The 22,344-nt window shown below is 38.5% G+C and overlaps 1 protein-coding gene across 3 annotated transcripts; it reads right to left on the bottom strand.

Moving 5' to 3' along the window:
- Nucleotides 1–420: 420 nt before the first annotated feature.
- On the bottom strand, nucleotides 421–22,332 carry LOC144935465 (F-box/LRR-repeat protein 4-like). Of its 3 annotated transcripts, none has more exons than XM_078862134.1 (11): nucleotides 22,079–22,332; nucleotides 20,498–20,562; nucleotides 19,740–19,881; nucleotides 17,108–17,277; nucleotides 9,855–10,009; nucleotides 9,571–9,648; nucleotides 7,768–7,957; nucleotides 6,871–6,998; nucleotides 6,282–6,398; nucleotides 2,404–2,514; nucleotides 421–2,264 (listed from the first exon to the last, which is right to left on the bottom strand). In XM_078862134.1, the coding sequence occupies exons 1-11, from the start codon at nucleotides 22,095–22,097 to the stop codon at nucleotides 2,156–2,158; spliced, it is 1,284 nt and encodes a 427-aa protein (XP_078718260.1). In that variant the 5' UTR covers nucleotides 22,098–22,332; the 3' UTR covers nucleotides 421–2,155. The 3 variants fall into 3 exon arrangements, with proteins under 3 accessions (XP_078718260.1, XP_078718261.1, XP_078718262.1); XM_078862135.1 differs by having other exon boundaries at nucleotides 7,801–7,957; XM_078862136.1 differs by lacking the exon at nucleotides 421–2,264 and having other exon boundaries at nucleotides 2,325–2,514.
- Nucleotides 22,333–22,344: the final 12 nt, after the last annotated feature.

Below are 22,344 nucleotides of genomic sequence, written 5' to 3'. Positions count from 1 at the left end.
TGTGTATCACAGAGAGACGGGCGACTTGAGTGAGAGCATGCGGGTAGGGTGGTTGTTGTGAAGACGTGCTAACTCGTGGTGTGAGAACATTGGGCAGATGGGGTTGGGAAAAACCTAGAAGCTGTGATGGGAGTTATGGTAAGAACTTTCGCACACAGGGTTGTGCAACAAAGTAATTGTTAATAAATAGCAGTTTAAGCTTATCCATTGCTGTGGACGTTGTTGTGTTGGGTCTGCTATGGAATGAAACGTGAGTGTCATGTTAAAAGTGTTCATGCTCTCTACGTTATATTAAAAAGCACAACTTTTCCAAACAATCAGACAACATTTGACTGTCATCAAGGAAGCATGCATTAGCATATGTTGTGAGTGAGACTCAAACAGATTTAATGTAAACATAAACATTCGAGATTTTCAAACTTGTTTTAAATGTTCCATTACTTTATTTTGCAGCACTGGGTAATATAATCAGAAGTTAATGAAAAGTATAAAATCATAATTTAGCATTTAATATTTTACATAGAGAAGCAAAACACTACAGCTGACATTGAATATGTCAAATCTTTCCCGATTCATGTAAAAGTATATCACGATGTCAAGCAATCGACACATTAAAGTCACACTATAACCACACAAGTAACATTTATATATCGGGCAATGTTTCGTTTCTATATAAAGCACACGCTCTTTACAAAAATGTGTTAATTTAACAGTTAGTTTTAAGATGCAGATGCAGTACACATGTAGATATACCCCTTTAAAGAGTTTTGCGACGTTTCATCATATTTCCTGATGAGCTAAAAGTGACAGATGAAACTCAGAAAACTTGCATTTTTAAAAATTCTAAGGCCAATTGATGGCACAGACGATGTCGTGGATTTAAAAAAAACTGATTTCCACCGAGTCTGCTCCATATCGCCGTGTAACAATTTGCCTCCCTTGGAACTCGATGAATTATCACAAATCGTGGTCATTGCAAAAAAAAAGTGATTTTTTTTTTCAAGAATAGCATAACTGAATACAAAACAATAAAGTCGTGCAAGCAAAATTCGATGCACTAGCACGAATATTGGATCTCATTTAAATCGATAATTGATGCATTGTTACATACCCAGCTCGGTCCTATTTGCATCTTATAATCACAGCAGCCTGGGAGAATTTGCTGAAGTGGCTCCAATCAGGGCCCATGGGCTGGGTGACATTGGCACCACGATGTCCACATACCCAAGTGTCAACAGCCCATTCAGTGGGACATGTCACATCCCACAGGGCAGCGAATGTGCCTAATACGACACATTAATGCCCGACCACGATTGTCTCATGCTATTGAACAATTACTGAATATTCTAAATAATCCTAATGGTGCTCTATTACTGCTATCGTTGGTGTATCCACGTTTATATCTTGGCTTCTCCATTTCTGATTTCTCTGCCTCCCTCTGTTCTCTCAGTGCTGTGTCTGTATGCTCTCTCCTGGGTTCTATTATGTATGCTTTCAATTGTCATCTGGGACCCTGGATCAATCAGCAGGTCAGCCAAATTCACAAGACATGAACTGCAACCAAATGATCATTGCATCTCAAAAGCCAATTAAAGGGCACAGATGCTAATGATGACCATGTGTGCAATTCACACATTTTGCTGCATCTCAAGCAGATATGAGAACAAAAACAATTTACCTCCCAATAATTTGATGCATTGTTACAAATACCTAGCTTACATTTGGAGATGCGAATTGGGCATAATGGGCAGATCACAAATATACTCAGTACATATGTCCAATGTTTGAATTAGACTTAGTTCCACATTAATTAAAAGCCCAATTCGTGTCCTTACGCTTGATTTGGCTTAATTGCTTAAAAACAGACTGCTCTACCAGGTTTTTATGGTCCTTTGCGAAAATGTGATTAACATATCTGTCTTTTATACACTGCTGAACAACGATTGTTTCCAAGTCATTATAGTAATAATAGTGGAGATATCCATTGTAAAGTTGTCATATGTAGAACATGCTGAATAACTCTTCACATTCCATTTTAGTGTGGTTATTTGTGGCTCTTTAGCACAGCGTAATCTGAACATCATGCTAACCTATGCAACAGACTTCATATCAATTAAATATGTTTGGAAGTAATGTTATTGCAATTGCTCTTAAATCATTTTCTCGACTGTAAATCGTGGTGGATCTCTAGAGAGGGCCTTGCTCTCTGGATGCCATTGAGGTCTTTGACAGCACGGCACCCATACAAATGGAGTAGTTTTAGCCTAAACACAAATCCACAAAAAGAGAATAAATATCATACAACAAAAAACAAAGTACATCCATGCAATTATATACTAAATATGCTTCATATAATCATGTCAATGCATGTGTGTATATGTTTTACTTATATAGAGATTATACCTATGACAATTCTCCACCAGTTTATGAACTGCATTTTCTGTGATGTCCTGACAGAAGCTGAACTTGACACTCTGCAATGAGTCACGGCAGTAGGATCCTAGGAGGCACACACTGCAGGGGATGGGCACACGCACAAGCAGAACATTGAACACAGCAAGCAGAAATTACACTTATAAGTAATGGAATGCAATTATTTTTTTTATATGGCGCATACATTCCAAGTAAAGGTATGTTCGGAATGGTCATCTGATAAAAGACTGCACCCAGCCCTTATCAATGCCTCAACTATTTAGTGGGGTAATTGCCGAACTGGTAATATAACACAAGTTGTATTGGTGCTGTGGTGAAGCTTAGACTCTGCCTCTACATTTGCAAAATACATTAACGCCTACTTCCGCAAGCTAAAACATTGAAAATATATGCAAAAGTATGCTTGAGGGCCAACTTTGCATTTAGGAACTACAACACAAAGGACAAAGGTAAGCCACGATATTTGTTGCTCTGTTTGCTTCTCTTTATATGATCGATTTTCGACAACATTTACTAAACATATTTAAAATATCAATTATCAACAACATAAAATAACATCTTAAATAATGTAATTATCGGCCACGTGTTAAATTATATGTTTGATAACTGACAACATATTTAAATGCAACATATTTATAAATGATGTTTCATTATCGCCAACATTACATGCAGCATATTTATATTTGTTTGATAATTGTACATGTTTGATACCTGTTGATGTGTCCTCGATTATCAAATATAAAATATTCTTTATTGTCGATAATCAAACATAAGACTTGTTATTTATAGTAACATGTGCAACAAACGTAACATTTTCAATTCTTGAACATTATTTAATATGTTGTCGATGATTGAGGATACATTAAATACGTTCATTAAATATTTCGTCGATGTTGGAACATAGATGAAGAATCAAACGCAGCAACAAATATCACGCCAAACAAAAGGAAAGTCCATCTATCTTTTATTCGAGACAAATGGCTACGCCAAGGTGAAGCTCACGGAGGTTTCTTTTGTGTTTTTGTTTGCCAATACTGTAATGCAGAGGTGGGACAAAGTCATTGTTATGCAAGTCCAAGTCGAGTCGCAAGTCATCAAATTCATGACTCGAGTCTGACTCGAGTCCAAGTCACATGACTCGAGTCCACATCTCATAGGTGGGACAAAGTCATTGTTATGCAAGTCCAAGTCGAGTCGCAAGTCATCAAATTCATGACTCGAGTCTGACTCGAGTCCAAGTCACATGACTCGAGTCCACACCTCTGCTGTAATGACATTACCTATTCAGACAAGGGAATTCGATGTAAAATGGAGAGGCTGTGCTGAACGTGAAAGGTACCATTGAGAATGAAACACCGATTTCCATGGCAACGCTAAGAGCATACACTTCTGGCATCCTGGGCAGGAAACACTAATTACTGTCGGAATTAGTAATTTAAAAAATACGTATATTTCTCTATGTAGGTAGTTACAACAGTACACTCTCCTTAGATGACAAAACACATGAAAAATAGATACCACATTTTTGCACGCACCTGTTGTTTAGGTGACAAAACTTACTAATTGGCTGTATGTTGGTGGCGGATTTAACAACACATTTATATTTACACGATCTGGCCCCACAAACACCTCTATTATGCACGTGTTTCCGTTTGCATTTGTCTGCATATTACACAAAAGTTAATGGAATACAACAGCGTGATCTTTGCAACCTTCATAAACAGTGCATGGAGGCAATGGAAATGTTGTCAAATTGAGTTAAATGTCAGAGGTCCTAACACGAGGGAATGCTTTGTGGTCTAATTGAACACCTACATACATTATGCACACTGACAATGAAGGCACGTTGCAGCCTGCTTCTTGACAAATTATGATTCGTAATAGGATCATTAAGGCTTACCATAAATTTTACATGCAACTAATTCGCTGCTATTTTAATCCGAGTAATATAATTAAAGTACTGTGAGAAAAAAAGACAATATTTTGGAAGACGCTCTTTATATATATATGTCAATTATAATTATTTATAAACAAGAAATACTAAATATGCTTTGGAAATATAACATGGAATAAAAAAGTGAATATTGTACAATATATATCAAGCCAATTATAATTAATTTTAAAATTCCAATTCCTTTTATTATAAACCTCAGATTGCATTAAATGGGTGTCCAGTTTCTACCAAAATTAACGTGTTTTATACAATGAAAACAATGTATATCTGTGACTATAATAGACACAAAGTAAATTTATCAAGATATTCAAGTGCTACATACATTTGAAACTTGATAAACATTGAACACCAGCAAATATTATCCAGGGTGGTCCAAAAGTCAGAACACATAGGGTTATTTATTTTAATAAATCAGAAAAGGGTTCTTTCATTTATGTATATAAAAAATGCTCAAACTGACTTCCACAAACATGAATGCATGCATTAATTACCTTTATAAAATTAATTTAGAATGTTGTTGTATTTTAAAGATTACGACTGTCACCTTTGAAAGCTCATCAATTACGTTTTGTCTCAATTAATTCGGTGCGCCTTTTGGCGTCATCTGGTCGAACACCATATGAGACTAGGCTCTAAAGAAAGCTGTCTCTGGTGTGGACCAATCAGTTTCAAAGACAATGCATAAATTATCAGAGTATTGTTTTTTGTTTGCATTTGACTGCAAGTATTGTGGTTAATGTAAGCATGATTCCTTGCAAACGGTGTCATTTTTGTTGCCAAAAAAAAGGGGAAAAATCATATTAGTATAATTCGGGGTTCTTGGTCGAGTTTTGTAAGCAACGGATTTGAGGTGACCCAGAGGAAGAAAAAGAAGAAAACTAGATATTTAAATAAATGAAGTAACCCAATGTGTCCTGGCTTTTGGGCTACCTTGTACATCTCACTTGTGTAATGTCTTCATAGTTGTTGAGGTGATAAACCAAAGAGAACTTTAACCTTAACATAAACACTGTCAAGAAGTGAACGTAATATGTCACTCGGCTCTCCTAGCAACAAATCAAACAAACTGTAAAATATATGTACGAGTATATAAATTACAACCTGTCTGGTTAAATTCCATTAACAAGTATTGCCCCTTCAGCTAACACAGTTGTCACCATTAAGGCCACGTAATATTGCGGTTTTTTTTTAAAAACAAACATGCATTGGGATAATTCCTATGAAAATGGACAGACTTGGATTTTACCACTTTTATGTCCACACATTCCAATTTACTTGCTTTCAAAGCAAATGTTGTAAAGCACTGTTCAAGCAACCTTTCAAATCTCTATTATATTATCCATTAACTACTGCCTACCTATATTTATGTAAACCTTTACATGCACTCTTCAAGACCCCCACATTCTCTATCTTTTGAAATTCAATTCACCACTAACTACTAGACAGTTATTCTTAACAACATGTGCATTTAATTGAATCCCATGCACTTTTTTTTATCTGCCCTCTATTATTCTACAACACACTTTAGTTTGAGCGACAGTACTAAAGAGTTTAATGATGCAACAGCATGCACAATAAGCATACCCAATAATAATAGCGATGCCAAACGGCCAAAGACATCACCTATTATTTACACGTATTCCTCTTTAGAACAGTATTATTGATGATATTTATAATGGAGGAAGTGACCAGGACTGCAGTTAATGTGTTTTAAAGTGTCTCTGACACACTGAGATAATACTGAGGGCAGAGTTAGTATAACATGGATCGAGGCGTGAACCAGCTCCTTAAATAAATTAAAAACGAAGTCCGTTTTACAGCTATAGGTCTCAAGCCTGTAACATATGGAGTTCTACACTCCGAAGTATCTCCATGGCCCAGTAGGACGAGGTACCCTCGTTTGGAGATGGAGGTGGAGCTGAGGTCCAGGGTGTTTAAGAGGCGGCAGTTCATGGCCAGAGCCTGCACTCCAACATCAGACACACGCCTGCATCCACTCACATCCAACGAGCTGCAGCAAGAACACAACACAAAGGAGCCAATTTACGGGGAATTCAATAGCAACGTTTGACACCACTATTTTATTCGAGATGCAATTGCTCTCCTGAGCTTATAATCATGGTGAGCAACATATTATAAATTAAGTATAAAATGAACAACCCCACGAAAGTAAATATTTTGTTTAGAGCTATATTGAATGCAGATGTACAATGAATATATTTACACAATTCTTATCTAAATGTATTTTTTGTAAATATTGAAGAAAAATAAACCTATTGAGGATTATGAATATTTTCTGAGGATCATTATAGTTTTTTACTTGTATTTAATAGTGTAGTAAATACAATACAGATGTTTATAAAGTGTTTATTCATTAAAATCCAATGTAAAAACAAATGTGTTGTGTCTTTGTCATACTAATGGAAACTGAAGCAATGCATTTAAACGTTTTACCAGCAGCTATTATAATTTGTAAACATTACCATATTTTAGGAAGGTAAGTTGCAATCTCCACCAATGATTTATCCGTTATCTGGAGGCATGATGTGAGGATGAGATGTTGTAGATTTGGACAGCGTTGAGAAAAAATGTGAACACTTTGATCCCTGACCTACAAAATATGACAATACAGTAACACTATCAAAACAAATTCCATTATGCTTCACAAAAATGCTTCACAAAAACATATATAAAATAAACTATGGTCTTATAATCAACTACAAGCACTTCATCATGATTCATTCCAATACACAGTTTAATACCACAAAATATATTCTTGGGTCTTTCAGTAAAGTCAAGAAATAAGGTTCAAAGAAAATAATCTATCTACGTGACTTTACCGAAAGACCCAAGAATATGAATTCCTGCAGTCACGAAAGCTTTGAGTCAAGATTTAACCACAAAATATGTTGCGGTATTGACTTGTGTTTTGTTATTTGGGCAGTGACACGGCCTAGTGGTAGCGGGTAAGCCACTTGCTGCAGAGATTCAGGGTTGAATGGCAGCGGTTGATCTGATTATTACTGTGGGTGCAATAGCCATAATACTAAGCGCCGTCTGCTTCACAGTGGCCGTCAAAGATCCCGACGTTATTCGTAAGAGTAAACCAACTACGTGCCTGCGTCAGTGTACATTTGCAAAATTCGAACTCAATTAGGAATATACAGAGCAATTATTGTCCACTATTGGCAGACTAATGCCCGTTTGCAATCCAGGTGCTGAGTCACCTTGTGCCCACAGGGACAGCTGCCACTGGGGGTGCCCTTTTAAATGGGTTGATGTCAAGTGCTCTGGGACGCCTCGACGTCTAGGGCTCTATGTCAAAAACCAATCATTATAACCATAAACAATGTGAGCAAGAATGAAAAAGTATCACCAACAGCAGTAAGTGCAGTCAGGTTTAAAGTCTGCACAAGCTGCATGCTGGTGGCCAGTCGCATCAGGCAGGTGTCCGTAGCCTTGGGCACTCGGCCCAAATTGAGGACCCGCAGTGAGGGGCACTTCTCTCCCAAGTGCATCAAGCTCGACGGTGTTAGGGCATGGCACCCAAACAGCTCCAACTCCGTCAAACTGCAATTCACAGGCAGAGATAATGTATTACTTCGACAAATAAACTGATGAGTGGATTTCCCAGATAAAACACAAAGCTAGGTTAGGATCATTGTCATGCTGATGAGCTATAATCTATCCACTGCTGGATGAAGGCCTCCCCAACCTGTTGCCATGGCTTTGGCAGTGGGCAGGTCTTGCGTAATGATGTCATGACGCTGTGGAATCCTTCGGTCACCCCACACTCCAAGCCATGATTGGCCCACTGCATGAATATCGGCATCGGGTTTGGCCGCTGGAGGGAAACCCATCTCATATACGAATCACATCTCTGTAGACATGGGTTTAAATAATACAACACTATAGAATAATAAAAATTGCTTTACATAATCCTTAGCAACACCACCACACGGACGCTGTTGCCCTTTCCCTGGCACGTGGTGCTGTTGCTAGCTTGTGCAACATCCTTATCGTCAATAGTTTAATTAATTATGAACAGTATTATGAAGAACTATGAAAAATAGATCTGCTGCAGGAGCTAAACATTTACGATATATTAGTCAGAAGCCGACTTTGTTGTATCCATTCATCCCCTCAATCTGTTATGTAAAACGCTAAATTAATATAGGCTGATAATTTTACTCTTTGATATCCTGGATTAAGCTAATTCATGACTTTTCTAATGTTTAATCCACAAACATCTTTACCAGCTCTCTGGAGTATACTTTGCAAGCATTTTCCACTCTCCTGCTTTCACCCATACTCTACCTTCAGAGCTGAGTGCATCTAAATCAACAGAAAACACCAATTCCAGACAGATTTTATGTGCAGTCATTTGTAACCTAGCTGAGGCCATCAAACGTGCTGCACACAAGAACAATCTCAGACCAAAAATGACAACATTCATTTTTCGCTTCATCGCTTCAGGGTTTTAACCCAGTCACTTAGGTGCCAGCTCGTAGGTAATGGCTTTTAGGTGACGAACCACTCAACTTTCTCAGTTGTGTTTTTATTGGGAGCAATCGTGAGAAAAAAGGAATATGCATTTACTTGCATGCATGCAAAAAGTATCTACCAGAACAATGCTGTCATAACAAATACTATCTGGAATTGACAGATAGGCAATAACCATCAAGCATTTCAGTTGACATTTTTTTGACAAGAACTGCATTTTGCAGAATCTGAAGATACAAATCTTTATTTCTCTTACAGGTTGTTTCATTTTCTAGAAAGCCATATTCAAAAACGTTGATACACAAATGGTGGTCTATTCACATCATGTCACAAACTACAGACGATGCCACGGTGAATATCCTGAATAACGCCTTTTATTTACCTTTTATGTGCAGTTATTGCTAAATCATCTGAACATAGCACATTTCAGGCTGTAGGATATTAAAAGTGGCTTAAATATGATGAGTGCTCTGCTTACGTCAAACAGGTCGTTAAATCTGTCGCAGAAATTACGCTCATCAGATATGACTGCCTTTAAAAACGACAGGCTACAGATACACATCAAACATGAATGAGGGCATGTGTACTTAGCTTTATTTATTTTCTTTGGTTAGACATATCACAGGCTATATATTGTCCTTTCAATAGCTAATCACAGTGTACACTTCTTCTCAGCTCACCACTGTCCGTGCAGCTCCAGCAAAATGTTGATGGCTTCATCGGTAACTGGACATCCGTTAAGATTCACCTTCTCCAATCTACACGTGTAAAGTTACATAAAAACACTTGTCCTTTATGAAGTCAATGGGAGGAAACCTCGTAGATTAGAGCAATGCTGCTAATTTGTAATATTACAACAAGATAGAGCAAACAGCTGTTCAGCGGATCGAGAGCAGTGCGTGAACGTGAGTGAGGAGGTGTGCGTGCAGAAGAACGGCAGCGTGGGCGGACGATGGCCTCTCACCGGGACACGGAGCGGGCGAGTGCTATCACCCCATTCTGCGTGGCTGCACTCCAGGCTAGGTTCACGGTGGAGAGGTTTCTGCAGTGCGTGCTCGCATGTAGCAGCACCGAGTCACCCGTCAGGGTAACGCCAGCAGAGTTACTGACATCCAGCTCCTACAAAAAACAGCAGATTGTGATAAAAACAATTATATTTTTAAAGCAGCAGCCCCACAATTGCTTGTTTATGCTGGTGCTGCCAGATAGGCCTCGACTAGAGGTGACGCAAGAAAAGCCCCTCCAAAAATATATTTGGCCTCCAGTTCCACACTGGCCAGACATCTTGGAAAAAGTGGGATTATCTCTACCTTTCCCCACCATGCGTGGCCTGCCAATGCCCTAACTGTGGTGTGCCAATTTATACTGCTGGGTGGACAGAGGTGGGCGGAATTAAGACACCTGTCCATTGCTTCAGATGCCGTTCCGAGAGATCAAAATGGAAATCTCTGGATTGCAAGTCTCGTGTGCGAACCATCATACCATGACAGCATCCAAAAATGTAATAATCGTTCAAGAATAGCAATTTTACGTAAATATCGTCACACGTTAATCTGCGTGTTACATCTCTAACAAAAATACGATGCATGACACAATGCCAACAATGCGGTGTTGTATTTAGGCATAGATGTAACTGTGACATATCATCCACACGATGAGTCATGTGAAAAATATATTTAAACGGTCACACAGAGGTTACTTCTCTGAGATTTCCAAATGGATGCTTTTGTCTCAAGGGCATTATGCTGACAGCACAAATGGAATGAGCTGCTGAGAAAACAACGGCAAAAAATGTCCCCCAAAATTGTTCCACGTGTTGGTATTATACTTTGTAATGTCATGGACAATTCTTTTTTGTGGGTGTCCATTTACTTTTGTTCACACATAATAAAATAAGACTTACGATATACTTAGAACCTTTTAGCAACTACTCTAATTCAAAACAGAAAGCATTTCACCTTAAAGAAAATGTATTATTGTACATGTAAACACGTGCAATGTATTGATGTAATCCTACAGAAATATACAATGTGCATCATACACCACCTTTCTATCACACTTGAGGACAAAATTGCAGTGTTGGCCTTCTAAAACCTTGATGCAATGAATTTTGTCATTTCTAGATATTGAAGAATTTTAGGACATTCTCTTTAAATCGATCAGTCTTTGATATAGTATGGGTATAATCAAGAATGGAAGAATAATTTCACTTCATAAGCAGAAATATTTCCTTAAGCTTCAAATCTACAAGAGATATGCTTCACGAACAACATGTGGTTTTGCACCACGACCACCCATAAAATTGGTAGCATGCTTGAATAAATGTATTTGCATACTGACAATGCACAGAAGCCCAGCCATTACATTTCCTTTCCCATTAGTGAATGCCAATTAGAATTAGCAATCTGGAATTAAAGAGCAATTTTAATTAACACATCACTCTTTGTACATTATGCACAGTGTCAATGTTCACACATTTTCTCAACTTGTTTTTTCTACTGCAGATTTGCTAGCTATTGTTATTTCACAAAGATTATTAAATTGCGTTAAATACAAAAGGTTCTTTACGAAAATGTTATATTTACGAAGTCATGTAAAAACCCATTGAAATAAATCCGGAAAGTAACTATCCAAATATCTGTACATTGTATCAAAGAGGAACAAAATACATCTGTGTATAGATATTTCCAATATTTGTTTTATTAACCTTACAAGGCATATATACAGTAAAACCTTGGATTGCGAGCATAATTCGTTCTGGAAACGTGTTTGTAATCCAAAGCACTCGTATATCAAAGCACTCGTGACGCTCGGCAGACAAAGCGTATACGTCCTACTCGTATTGCAAGACCTCGCTCGTTTATCAAATTAATATATATTGAAAAAATTTGCTCGTCTTGTAAAACACTCGCAGACCAAGTTACTAGCAATCCAAGGTTTTACTGTACAGTATTTTAAAAGTTACGTGTCAGTTTAACGCGTAGGCTTTCGTGACCAATATCATCCATAATACAGGTTTTATTTGCACCCACAAATCTGGCTGACTGCCTGATGATGCGATTGTAATTACTGGCGAAACGTACTCAGATTGCAAATGTTGTGGATTTGCTCTCCAACACACCGGTTCGTGCTGTACTAGTGACGAATTGGAATATTGTGTTCACGTGACAAAACCTTAATTGTCTGTGTTGGGTGGTGGTGGGTTTAATGACACATTTATATTTACGCGATCTAACCCAAAAACCTGTATTATGGAGTTATAATGTGTGTTGGCAGGCAGCTGTAAACGCCTCTGTTGAAAAACTAAAATGTCAAGAGCTCAACTTCTAAGCCGTTATTGTGCTTTCACTGTTTACAGGCAAAGTTCAACAACAAATAAAATATAGGTTCCACTAATCAGGAGACGGAGCGGCATTTTAACATAATAATACAGAACTTTAGTGTCTTAGGATTTACTAAATAACAGCAAGACAACAAAGTGCACTTATAACCAGGGTGTTTGGTGCGGTTATAAACTACATAACATATCCATGAGACCCTTTTGCTCGTATTAAGAATTGATGTCTTATAATAGGCGTTTATTTGGCGTTTGAACATCTTAGCGCCTGTATCAACTACATAACAAATTACATTTTAAGGCAATTAAAGCAATTCGGTTTATCGGATAAAACATGGATACATGTCATGTTGTTTGGCTTCATAATATGCCCTGTAAGGTTCATATTAATGATAATAATGCGATGACCTCAACGACTGAAATAATGTCTTTAGAACTGCTTTTTAGGTTTCGTTTGTTTTCCCCCTACACCTCCGATTAGCACGGTTGGCTACGTATGGTGCAAAAGAAGTTCAACATACTGCACATACATCTATATATTATTTAGGAATAAAATGGCAATTATTATTTTTTAACCAGTGCCAACGTAAAAAAATACCTACCCTGGAGTGTCTATTAAAGTGATTTTAGAAACATAAAAAGAGTTATAGGCAAGTTTGAACATTAGAACACTACACCTCCAGCATTGCATCAGACCCCTCGAGTCAGGAATCACACTGCCCTACCATGAACATGATTAATGTGCCCAAGCACACTGCAAACAAGATCAACTGCTTTTCCATGACAATTGAAAAAAAAATCCTATATATAAAGGAAAGCGTGTTTTTACTGTATTCGAGCATTATTTGTGCTTGATTTAAATGCATGTTAGACCATGGATGGATGTTTTTTCATGGTAAAATGCCAGACAGAGCAAGCAAGCAGCAATGTTGGTCTTGTCTTGATACAAAAAAAAACAGTTCAAATTATCCGAGAAAAAAGACGTGTCACATGTCTGGCAGTTATGTATGTGACTGTACCATTTTGTCAAATATAATTTGCACAGCCAGGAAAATATTTGTGAAACAAGACAGATATAAAATGGAGGCACAAAGCACCGGGTTTCCCAGGCCATTGTGTATTTTTTAAAAGTGTTGTCTTGCCCCAACTTGTCTAGAGCATTTATATTCAAGGGATCCATTCAGTGCCATCCAGCATAACTATTTACACACGAATTCAGAATAGAGTTCACGATATGTTTGCCTCCAGAGATGACACACAAGAAACGTCTGCACCTCCGATAAGCACTGTCAGCTACATACGGTACAAAAGAAGTTCAACATACATACTATAAACACCCAATGCATCAATTGGTAAAAACTTTATAAGAGTCAGAGAGCAGCTATTCAGAATCAGAATATGTATTTATCCTGGAGAAACCCGATGAGCTATGAAGCTCTTTGTCACAGGGGCAAGTAAGAATGTTACTATAACAAACAATACAAAAACATGATCTATCAAAATCTTACAAGAGCGATAGCAGAGACTGCAACATAAAACGTCCTAGAAATACGCAGGACCTGAAAACTAAGTGTATGAATAATTTATACTATTTAGTAATTCTGAGTTGGCACTGAACATATTTGTCAATAACACTGTGGTCTTAAAATGAAAATATATATGTAATTGGTGACGTTTTGAGGTAATGGATCTTCTTCATAGCACACACAAACACACATTTCAAACTTCGTCTATTATAGATGTTTGTGTTAATAACAAATGAGTAAAGTTTTCACATGAATAATACGATCATTGTTGCATTATTTGTATACTGTATTCTGAAAAACATAGACCCAACAAATATTTGACAAGCATTTGATATTCAACTATGAATGGAAGTTATATTTTTAGAAAGCCATTAAACAAACATATGCACGTAGACACATTTTATTCTGCCTTCGTGCTTTGAATGGTTACATAGAAATGGAGAACATATGTTAAACATTCACAACAGACTTAATTTATTTAGCAAAAACGTACCTTCAGTGTAACGTTTGATATATAGGTCCCACATTAGAGGCTTTCGGGAGTTTGTTTTATTACCAGTAACTCGTTTTCCTTTTTTCCCTGGTTGATTGTGTCACTGAACAAGTTAATTTTCACCGTGCCATTAAACAAAGTCCCTTTCTGCCTCCAGATGGTCTCCATGGGAGCAGCCTCCCGTTACAGCTGAATGTCACTCTTTATGAGAAAAAAATCACTGTTCACACAAAGCCCTTCTGTTTACAGACCTTTATGTTTATTCCATTAATTTAACATTCTGATTTCTTCCGCACATTTCAATTAGGGCCCAGCAGGCATATAACATGCATTGATTTAATGATTGCAATAGATGCTTATATTCAAGATACACGTATTAAATTGCGCATCTAAGAATCGATATTTACTATTTAAGAACATTTAGGCTTACGGAACAAATTAAAATGTACGAACTAATGTTATGAAAAAATAAACAATGCAAATTATATGGTAAAATGAGACGAAAAATTGTCAATTTTTGAATCAAATCAACTCATCACATCACTACATGGATAAACACATTCCTGCGGAGGGAGCTGGTAGGAACGTTGGGTTGCTCGGTCAATGGCCAGGGTCAATGGCGGCGTGGTGTATTCCGCAAATATGCCCGACTGTGAGGGCGGGCACAAGCCGGCGTGAGTAGGTTAAACGTTGAGTTTTATAAGGGCACCACGGGGTGACCAGCCCCTCCCCACCCTCCCCACCCAGCCTCTCCCCACCCTCCCCTCCCCACCCAGCCCCACCCTCCCCACCCAGCCCCTCCCCACCCTCCCCACCCTGCCCCTCTCTCCCCACCCAGCCCCTCCCCACCCTCCTCTTTTCACCCAACCCCACCCCTCCCATTTTTGGATGCACGACGGACGGACACAATAATCCTCTGTGGGCTGGTGTAACCAGGAGGTTCCTACCAGTATTATTCCATGCCTTGTGCTCAGTATGTAATGTACACGGTAGACATGCAAAAATTTGTTGCAGCTGCATGTTATATTTGGCAGAGGAACGAGAGAAGCTGAATACAAATACTTTAGGACGGAGGTTGTTTTTTCTTACATCTGATTAAGTTATTTCTGTGAACTTTGTGAATCAATTCGTAACTTCAGTGTGCTCTTCCATGTCGCAGTACATCTTTATGAAAAGGTCGTTGCAAAACACATTCTCTTATTGCTAGACAAACTCAACCTACATGAATTTGTAAGCACATATTTTATTGCCAACAAGGACATTGAATTGATTTTGATAACGTTGAAGTGTTATGCAGAACCAATTATTACTGGCCAAGATTAGTTAGAGAATCAATTGAAATTTAGAAGAATTCAAATAATTTTTATCGCTGTGATAGCTATAGACTCAGCGCAGCTTGGAAGCGTATTGTTAAGTAATACACAACACACATTGCAATTCCTTACAGGTGAGTCACATGCTAAGTGGTGGATTACTGATATATTACATAATTGCATACACCCACATCTCCACCTCTGATCTCGAATCCTGATGGAGTTCAACAATGATGACGTCATTCTGCACGATTTAAGACTGGAAGCAGGTGGATGGCTTCACTATTCTGGCAAATCGCCCGAAGATGCTGGATGTAATTTCCAGCGAAACGTTGTACTACTCAAATTGTAATTGTTGTGGATTCACTCTTCAACACACCGGTGGGCTAAAGTAGTGAACTATTTGTCTTTTGTCAACGTGACACATTTTTTACTGATTGGCCGTGTCGGGTGGTGGAGGGATGCGACACATTTATAAATAACGCAATCTAACCCAAAAACCTTTATTATGGACGTATTTCATAGCAAAATAATGGGAATGAACACATGTCATGTTTTTCCAAATCAATTTGTGAAGATCTTAGAACCAGATCAACACGAGACTTATTAGTTAATTACGATGTTATTAAAGCAGGTTCTAATAACATTTTATCTGTAATTATTGCTTTTCATTGCCCATTGATCTAAATCAGTATTCTAATTATTCAGTGTGCTGCATTAATAATATATTATTTCTGCTTTCTTGACAATCTTTGATAATTGAAACCAAATTAGCTCCAAGCTTTTTCATAAACCACAGGGGAAAATGATGCTTCACTCACAGGACTTTTTTTCTCTAAAGGTCACCTTCCACTCCATCAATACTCAGCAGAACAAAATATTCAGCTGCAATGGCGGAGCAAGGATTTTCAGGTAGGGGGGGCAACCCCTCCAGCAATGAAGAATGATATAGTTGTTAGTAAGTAAGGACTTGTGCCTTGCTTTTTATTCGACGCGTGTGCGGCAATAGCACAGCCATCGATCGAGAGCCAAATTCGAACCGTGTGTGATCGGCATCGCGCTTTCAGGGAAGCCGTGTACTGTATACGCAACTGCGCACAATTCTGTGAGTCCCTTATAACTGCTTTGCCGTTACTTATTGCCAATTATGGACTCAAGACTATTGTCCAATCATCTCTTAGAGTCCCTGGTACATAATATGTTACACGGGCAGTGGGGGTCACAAAATGCCGATTTATTACTAATAACCCCAATGATCCGATCGAAATTAGGGATTTCGATCGGATCATTGGGGGGGCATGTGCCACCCCACCCCCCCACTGGCTCCGCCAGTGTTCAGCTGTGTATGGAGCCGCTTACTCGTGATCCAGTGTTTAGAAGCTAGGGTTCGTGGAGCACCTTTGAGATTACTGGGCATTTGATAATTCTGCAAAGTGGGTTTGTAAACTTTCCGTGCAAACTTTTCAGCGTTATCCCATAATAAGCATGGAAGAAGAAGAAGGCGGCAGCGATTATTTTCATGTCCGTGCCAGGATTGTTAATACTAACCGTGATGCGGTCCCCACACTGCTTGAAGAGGGCTCGCAGGCCGGCCGCGGTGACGGTCCCCCGCGTGTCGCGACACCTCGTCAGGCACAGGCCCTCTGGGCGTCGGCGCCCCACGCTGGTCAACCACGCATCGCTCAGCCGCACGCTGCCCTCAATCCGCACGGACCTCCCTGTCAAAAGACGCATGTGCAGGGCACCGCCGCACACACTCATGGCTGTGTCCTTGCCCAGGGGCTTTCTGCTAACATTGTGGGTATTCTCTCAAGTGTCTTTTTAAATCCTTTATATTAAGTTCGCTTGCTTGCTTGCTTAGGACCGTGCAAATCTTTCGGTCGTTTTTTAACCCACTTCCCGTGATCCAATCGAGCTGACATTTTGCACACAGACTCGTTGTGCGTGACAATGCATTTTCGTGAAATTTTCTTTTTACAAAATTTTACACTGTTTAGGGGAAAAAAATAAATATTTAATTACCAATTGCTTAATGCTGGCAGACAATCATCTGACCCATAGGTGGCAGCCATCTCAAGCCAGAGGACGAGAGGACTCTAGCCGCCACGCATATAAAGGATTTAGAGTGAAAAACTTTGTTTTTACGGGTAAATTTTTTCAAAGTAATTTTGGATGGCATATAAGGTGTACAATGCTGAGAAATAGATTTACACATTGAAGTAATGAAGACAAAATAGGTCTACATGTATAAAATGTATGAAATTTAAGCACACATGATAAATAATTGCCACTATTTAAAACCAATTTTGGTTGACATTACATTAGATTAAGGTTTTTGAATTGAACACAGCTATCAGGGAACGCTTTACGAGTACTCATTTTAAATCATTAATGCTGTGGAAAATATGGCAATGAGTGGGCTGTGTAAACGCTCATACTTGAGTGAAATTAATCATCTCCACCAATTCAATGAGATGGTAATTTTGTTTAATCATATTAAGGTGACAATGATGAACGCAATATTACAATTTAAAGTTCAGTCAAGGTTCTCTTTGGAAGTTGTGTTTTGTTCTCCAAATGAAATGTAAATATCTTATTTTCAGAGACTGAATGTGGCTATTGTTAGTCGTTGATAAATAATATAACTATTTCGGTTTCAAATATCAGTGGAGCAACTTTTTTTGGTTAAAATCAGTCAATGTTTATAACATATGGAGGTCGCTGGATGGCTCAGACTTGAGTGTACTTAGGTGGCATTGTTGAGACTATTCAAATATGGGCATCCACCAATGATAATATTATTCTTTAGTGGTGAGCTGCATTTTTCCATCCCAGTCATCACAGTGATTCCAAAAACAATCACACTACTTTTGTATATTTTTTACTTAAATTGGAAACGGTTTAACCATTGAAAATTAAAGGTTTTGGTTTGACTGCTATGAATTGAACATCTCTAGCGCATGACATATGGGAAATTGCATCGCCCCTAAGATTAAAGAGGGTTGAAGGCATTTCAAAAGTAGTTGTTTTACCACCTTCTGTAAAGAGGGGTGATCGATTGCTCTACTAGAGTTAATAATTAATTTTTGTTTGATGTCAGCAGCACAAATTAGTTTAAAAACTCTGCAATCACACATTATGTCAAGGTAATGACACACATGGACATTAAATGTAATCTAGCATTGGGAAAAATATGGCTGACTTGTTTTACTTCAGCCTGTGAAATGTGTGTGCTTGGGTATTCAGTATAGAGACCACATTGACAAGGGGGTCCAAAGTATGTGGGTTCTTAACCCTGATCTCAGCACTTCTGATAACTTGTACAGAGAACGTCATTCAAACAAATAAGGGAGCAGTAATTCAGAGGGGACGGCCAGTCAGCTTACAGACGCACGTTCTACAATAATATTTAATTTGTTTTTATGCCAGTATGTTAATCAGTTAAATATAATTCAAGCTAAGCATTGGTGACCGAGCAAGCCTGTGACTACGTGTTATGCAGAACAAACTGTGAATTTGGGTGAAAAAAAAACCCCTCGATGATTCTTACAATGATCACTTTACTTCTATGGTAAGACACTGCATGCAAAAGTAAAATACATGACAGTATAATACATATTGGTGACAAGTGATAATTCCTATACATTCTAATAAATATATAGTTAACATAGAAAGCAAGATAAAAAAAATATATAAAATGATGTACTTTGTATATTCCTATACTGAGACGTATTCTATCCACTGCTGGATGAAGGCATCCCCAACCCTCAACTCTCATGATCTTGTGATATAACAATCCATCTGTCTCCTGCACAAAAGCTGATTTTATCACTTTATTTTCACGGTGGACACCCTATTGGGCGTGCTCCTCCTGTAGCTGCCACTGTCATTAGTCTTGATCAACAGCCATCGTCCACCCATTCTAGTGACGCATCCTGCCCAAGTCCACTTAATTTTCTTAACAGCCAATATGTCTAGAACTTGTGAATGTTTTCTAATCCACACATTGCTCTCCCTGTCTCTCTGTAAGGGTGTAGCTCTCTACGGTTTTTGCTTTCTTCTCAGATTTTGTTCCATTTCATATACAAAATATTTTTAAACATTTTTACAATTATGCATTGTACAGTGAGCATTTTGTTTTATGAAGTGTCACTGAAATAAGACCCACGAATGCACCTACAGAGGGACTGGTCAGAAGTCAGGCGGTTGAAAAGATGGCAGGTGCAGGCAGCTTGTGTGAGGTCACCATGTGACAGGAAGGAAAAGACTCGCAGCCACAGTTCCTCAGGTAGGTAAATCCACCTGGGGATGCAACCTGCACCCTGCACATCACCAGCACAGGATATTCAGCACCAAGCAATAATGTAATTCGTTTATCTGGGAGAGATTCACCAGTCTCAAGAAACATTTTCAGAATGGTCCTGCATTGGAATGTTCAGTTAACATCGTTTTTGAAGGTGTTTTGTGAGTGTGAATGAGGAAACCAATAAAACTCACATATCGGGAGGGATAACACTCACATGGTCCCACTTGCTATACAACCACTAAGATTAGGAACTGTGGAGTTTAATTAATCTACATGATCCAATAATGTGGATATGCATCTCCAACAAGAAAACCATTCCAGTTTATTTTAAAATTAGGTATTTTTGAAAGGATAAAAAGAAATACACTTTTCGTTTAACAATGTAAATTTTATTATGTATTTGTTTTTTACAATTACAAACATGTGAAGGTGAGTGAAATAACTTTGTCAAAATCCCAGGCGCCTCGTGATTGTCACAGTATTTCTGTATGCACTGGATGTTATAGACTATGATATACTGTGTGTTCAAAATCATGACAGGAGATGCTGCTTTGTGAAATACCTGTTTCTTTATATTATTTATGTTTCTTTTTTATGCTATCGAATGCAATATATATTTACATGTATCTCACCATTGTGGATGCGGCTGTATAAGCCTGGGAGTCAGAATTGTTTGCCATCCACTCGGTAATTGTCCCTTAATCCACATATACAAATACAGAAAGTAGCACAAAATCAGAACTGCATTGCCAATGTTATTTCCTATTTACCACACTATGATTGACTGTCACACATGCGCATTACGACCACCGCCACTCGCAATGTTGCTTCCTCTCATAATCGTGAATTGCGTGTGCTCACGAAGATCCTGGTCAACTTGTTTGGCCTTTCCTTAAATCTGTAACTTGCTGACCCGCCCCTACTGGACATCTGGAAAAAAAGAGCTTCACAGCTCATCGGATTCCTCCAGTCTAAATAAAGATTCTGAATTAAATTTTGTGGAAGAGTAGGCCAAAATTTCCACTAAAAGGGCTATTTAGAACTGTATTCTTAGGTTTTTTTCCGGTAAAGTCACGTAGGTAAAAAATTTAAATTAATAAAAGTAAAATAAAAATAAAATAAAAATCACGACGTTTCGGAGGCAACACAAGCTTCCGTCTTCAGGTGGAACAGTCACAGCACGATAGCTGTATCAAGTGAGATAAATTCGAAGAAAACAGTCCTTGTATATATACTGGTTGAGGGTGGGAGGAGCCAAGGTAGGCCCTGAATATTTTTATTTATTAATTTTAATTTTTTACCTACGTGACTTTACCGAAAAAACCTAAGAATATGAATCCTTGCAGTCACGAAAGCTTCAAATCTAGAAATATTTAGAACTGCATCGAGTGGAGGCCCTTCCATCAGCAGTGGTGGCGAGAGCAAGCAACAGCAGTACAGCGATGTACCTTTACCATAATTCCATTTACAGGGCGCAATGTGTTGTAAACGCATTAATCAGACATCAGAGCAGACTTGAAAGTGGTATGCTGGTCCTCTCTGCTATGTGGTGGGCACTGCATGGTAAACGATCCTTCAGAACATATGCGCAGACAGTTGTCGTTACTGTAAGGCTGCTAGATAGATCCAATTACTGAAATGCATGCTTATTGTATGCACATACTCATGTAATCATCAGGTTTCACAGCCAAAACGTCTTTGTTATTTGCCACAACCGGTGCGAGTGAATTCTCATAAACACAGGAGGGATCACAACTGTAAACGTTCACCATTACTCTATAATTATAAATGTAAACATTGTTACAGTATTGTATTTAATACTTGTACAATACCATCCTATAAAATTAGACTGAACTTATATTTGCATACACACTATACGAGGCATATTGTATTTGTACCACACGGCGATTACACTGTGCCAGTATAGTGAATCACATAAAGACAAAACTCTGGGAAACAAACAGGGCTGCCTGACAACATTCTGAATGAGTAAACAGACCTCAAAGTTAGTAAGGGAAGCCATTAAAGCACTCCAATAATCCAGTACGTGTTAATCAATCAATATAATAGCACCACGAGAGTGCTGATAATGATTTTAAGCTTCAAACCCTGTTAGGCAGCCTGAGACACATAGCCTAACAGGTAATTGTTTTTTTATTTTCTTAGATTACATCTGCCTGTCAACACACAATTCTGTTCCAGCATTAACGTACATGCATTTTTCGCCTTCATAAACGAAGAGATAGTTGACAGTTGATGCTCATCGGAGATGCTGTCACCCGCAGGTCGGCTACTGACTCTCTTCACTGCACCCGCACCCTTGCTTCCAAGAGCGGCATTGGAGCTGGCCGGCCTCTGAGGCAACGGTTTCAACGAGTCCCGCACAGCTCTCTGATTCCCGACTTGCGACTCACAGGAGGAAGCGGCAGTGGGACCCTTAGTGCCTGTCACTGTTGTTTACAGACACGTCCACATTAGG

The sequence above is a fragment of the Lampetra fluviatilis genome, chromosome 13 (genome assembly GCF_964198595.1).
Source record: "Lampetra fluviatilis chromosome 13, kcLamFluv1.1, whole genome shotgun sequence".
NCBI classification, from domain to species: Eukaryota; Metazoa; Chordata; class Hyperoartia; order Petromyzontiformes; family Petromyzontidae; genus Lampetra; species Lampetra fluviatilis.
The sequence above is the reverse complement of the archived record's forward strand: the minus strand, read 5'-3'. Positions and strand labels throughout refer to the sequence as shown.

Excerpts from the sequence above, each read along its gene's own strand:
- LOC144935465 (XM_078862134.1), bottom strand. Across the intron at positions 6,999-7,767 it reads ACCTGACTGCACTTACTGCT|GTCAGGGATCAAAGTGTTCA; the intron begins GTTGGTGATACT and ends CATATTTTGTAG. Across the intron at positions 2,265-2,403 it reads CTGGTGGAGAATTGTCATAG|GCTAAAACTACTCCATTTGT; the intron begins GTATAATCTCTA and ends ATTTGTGTTTAG.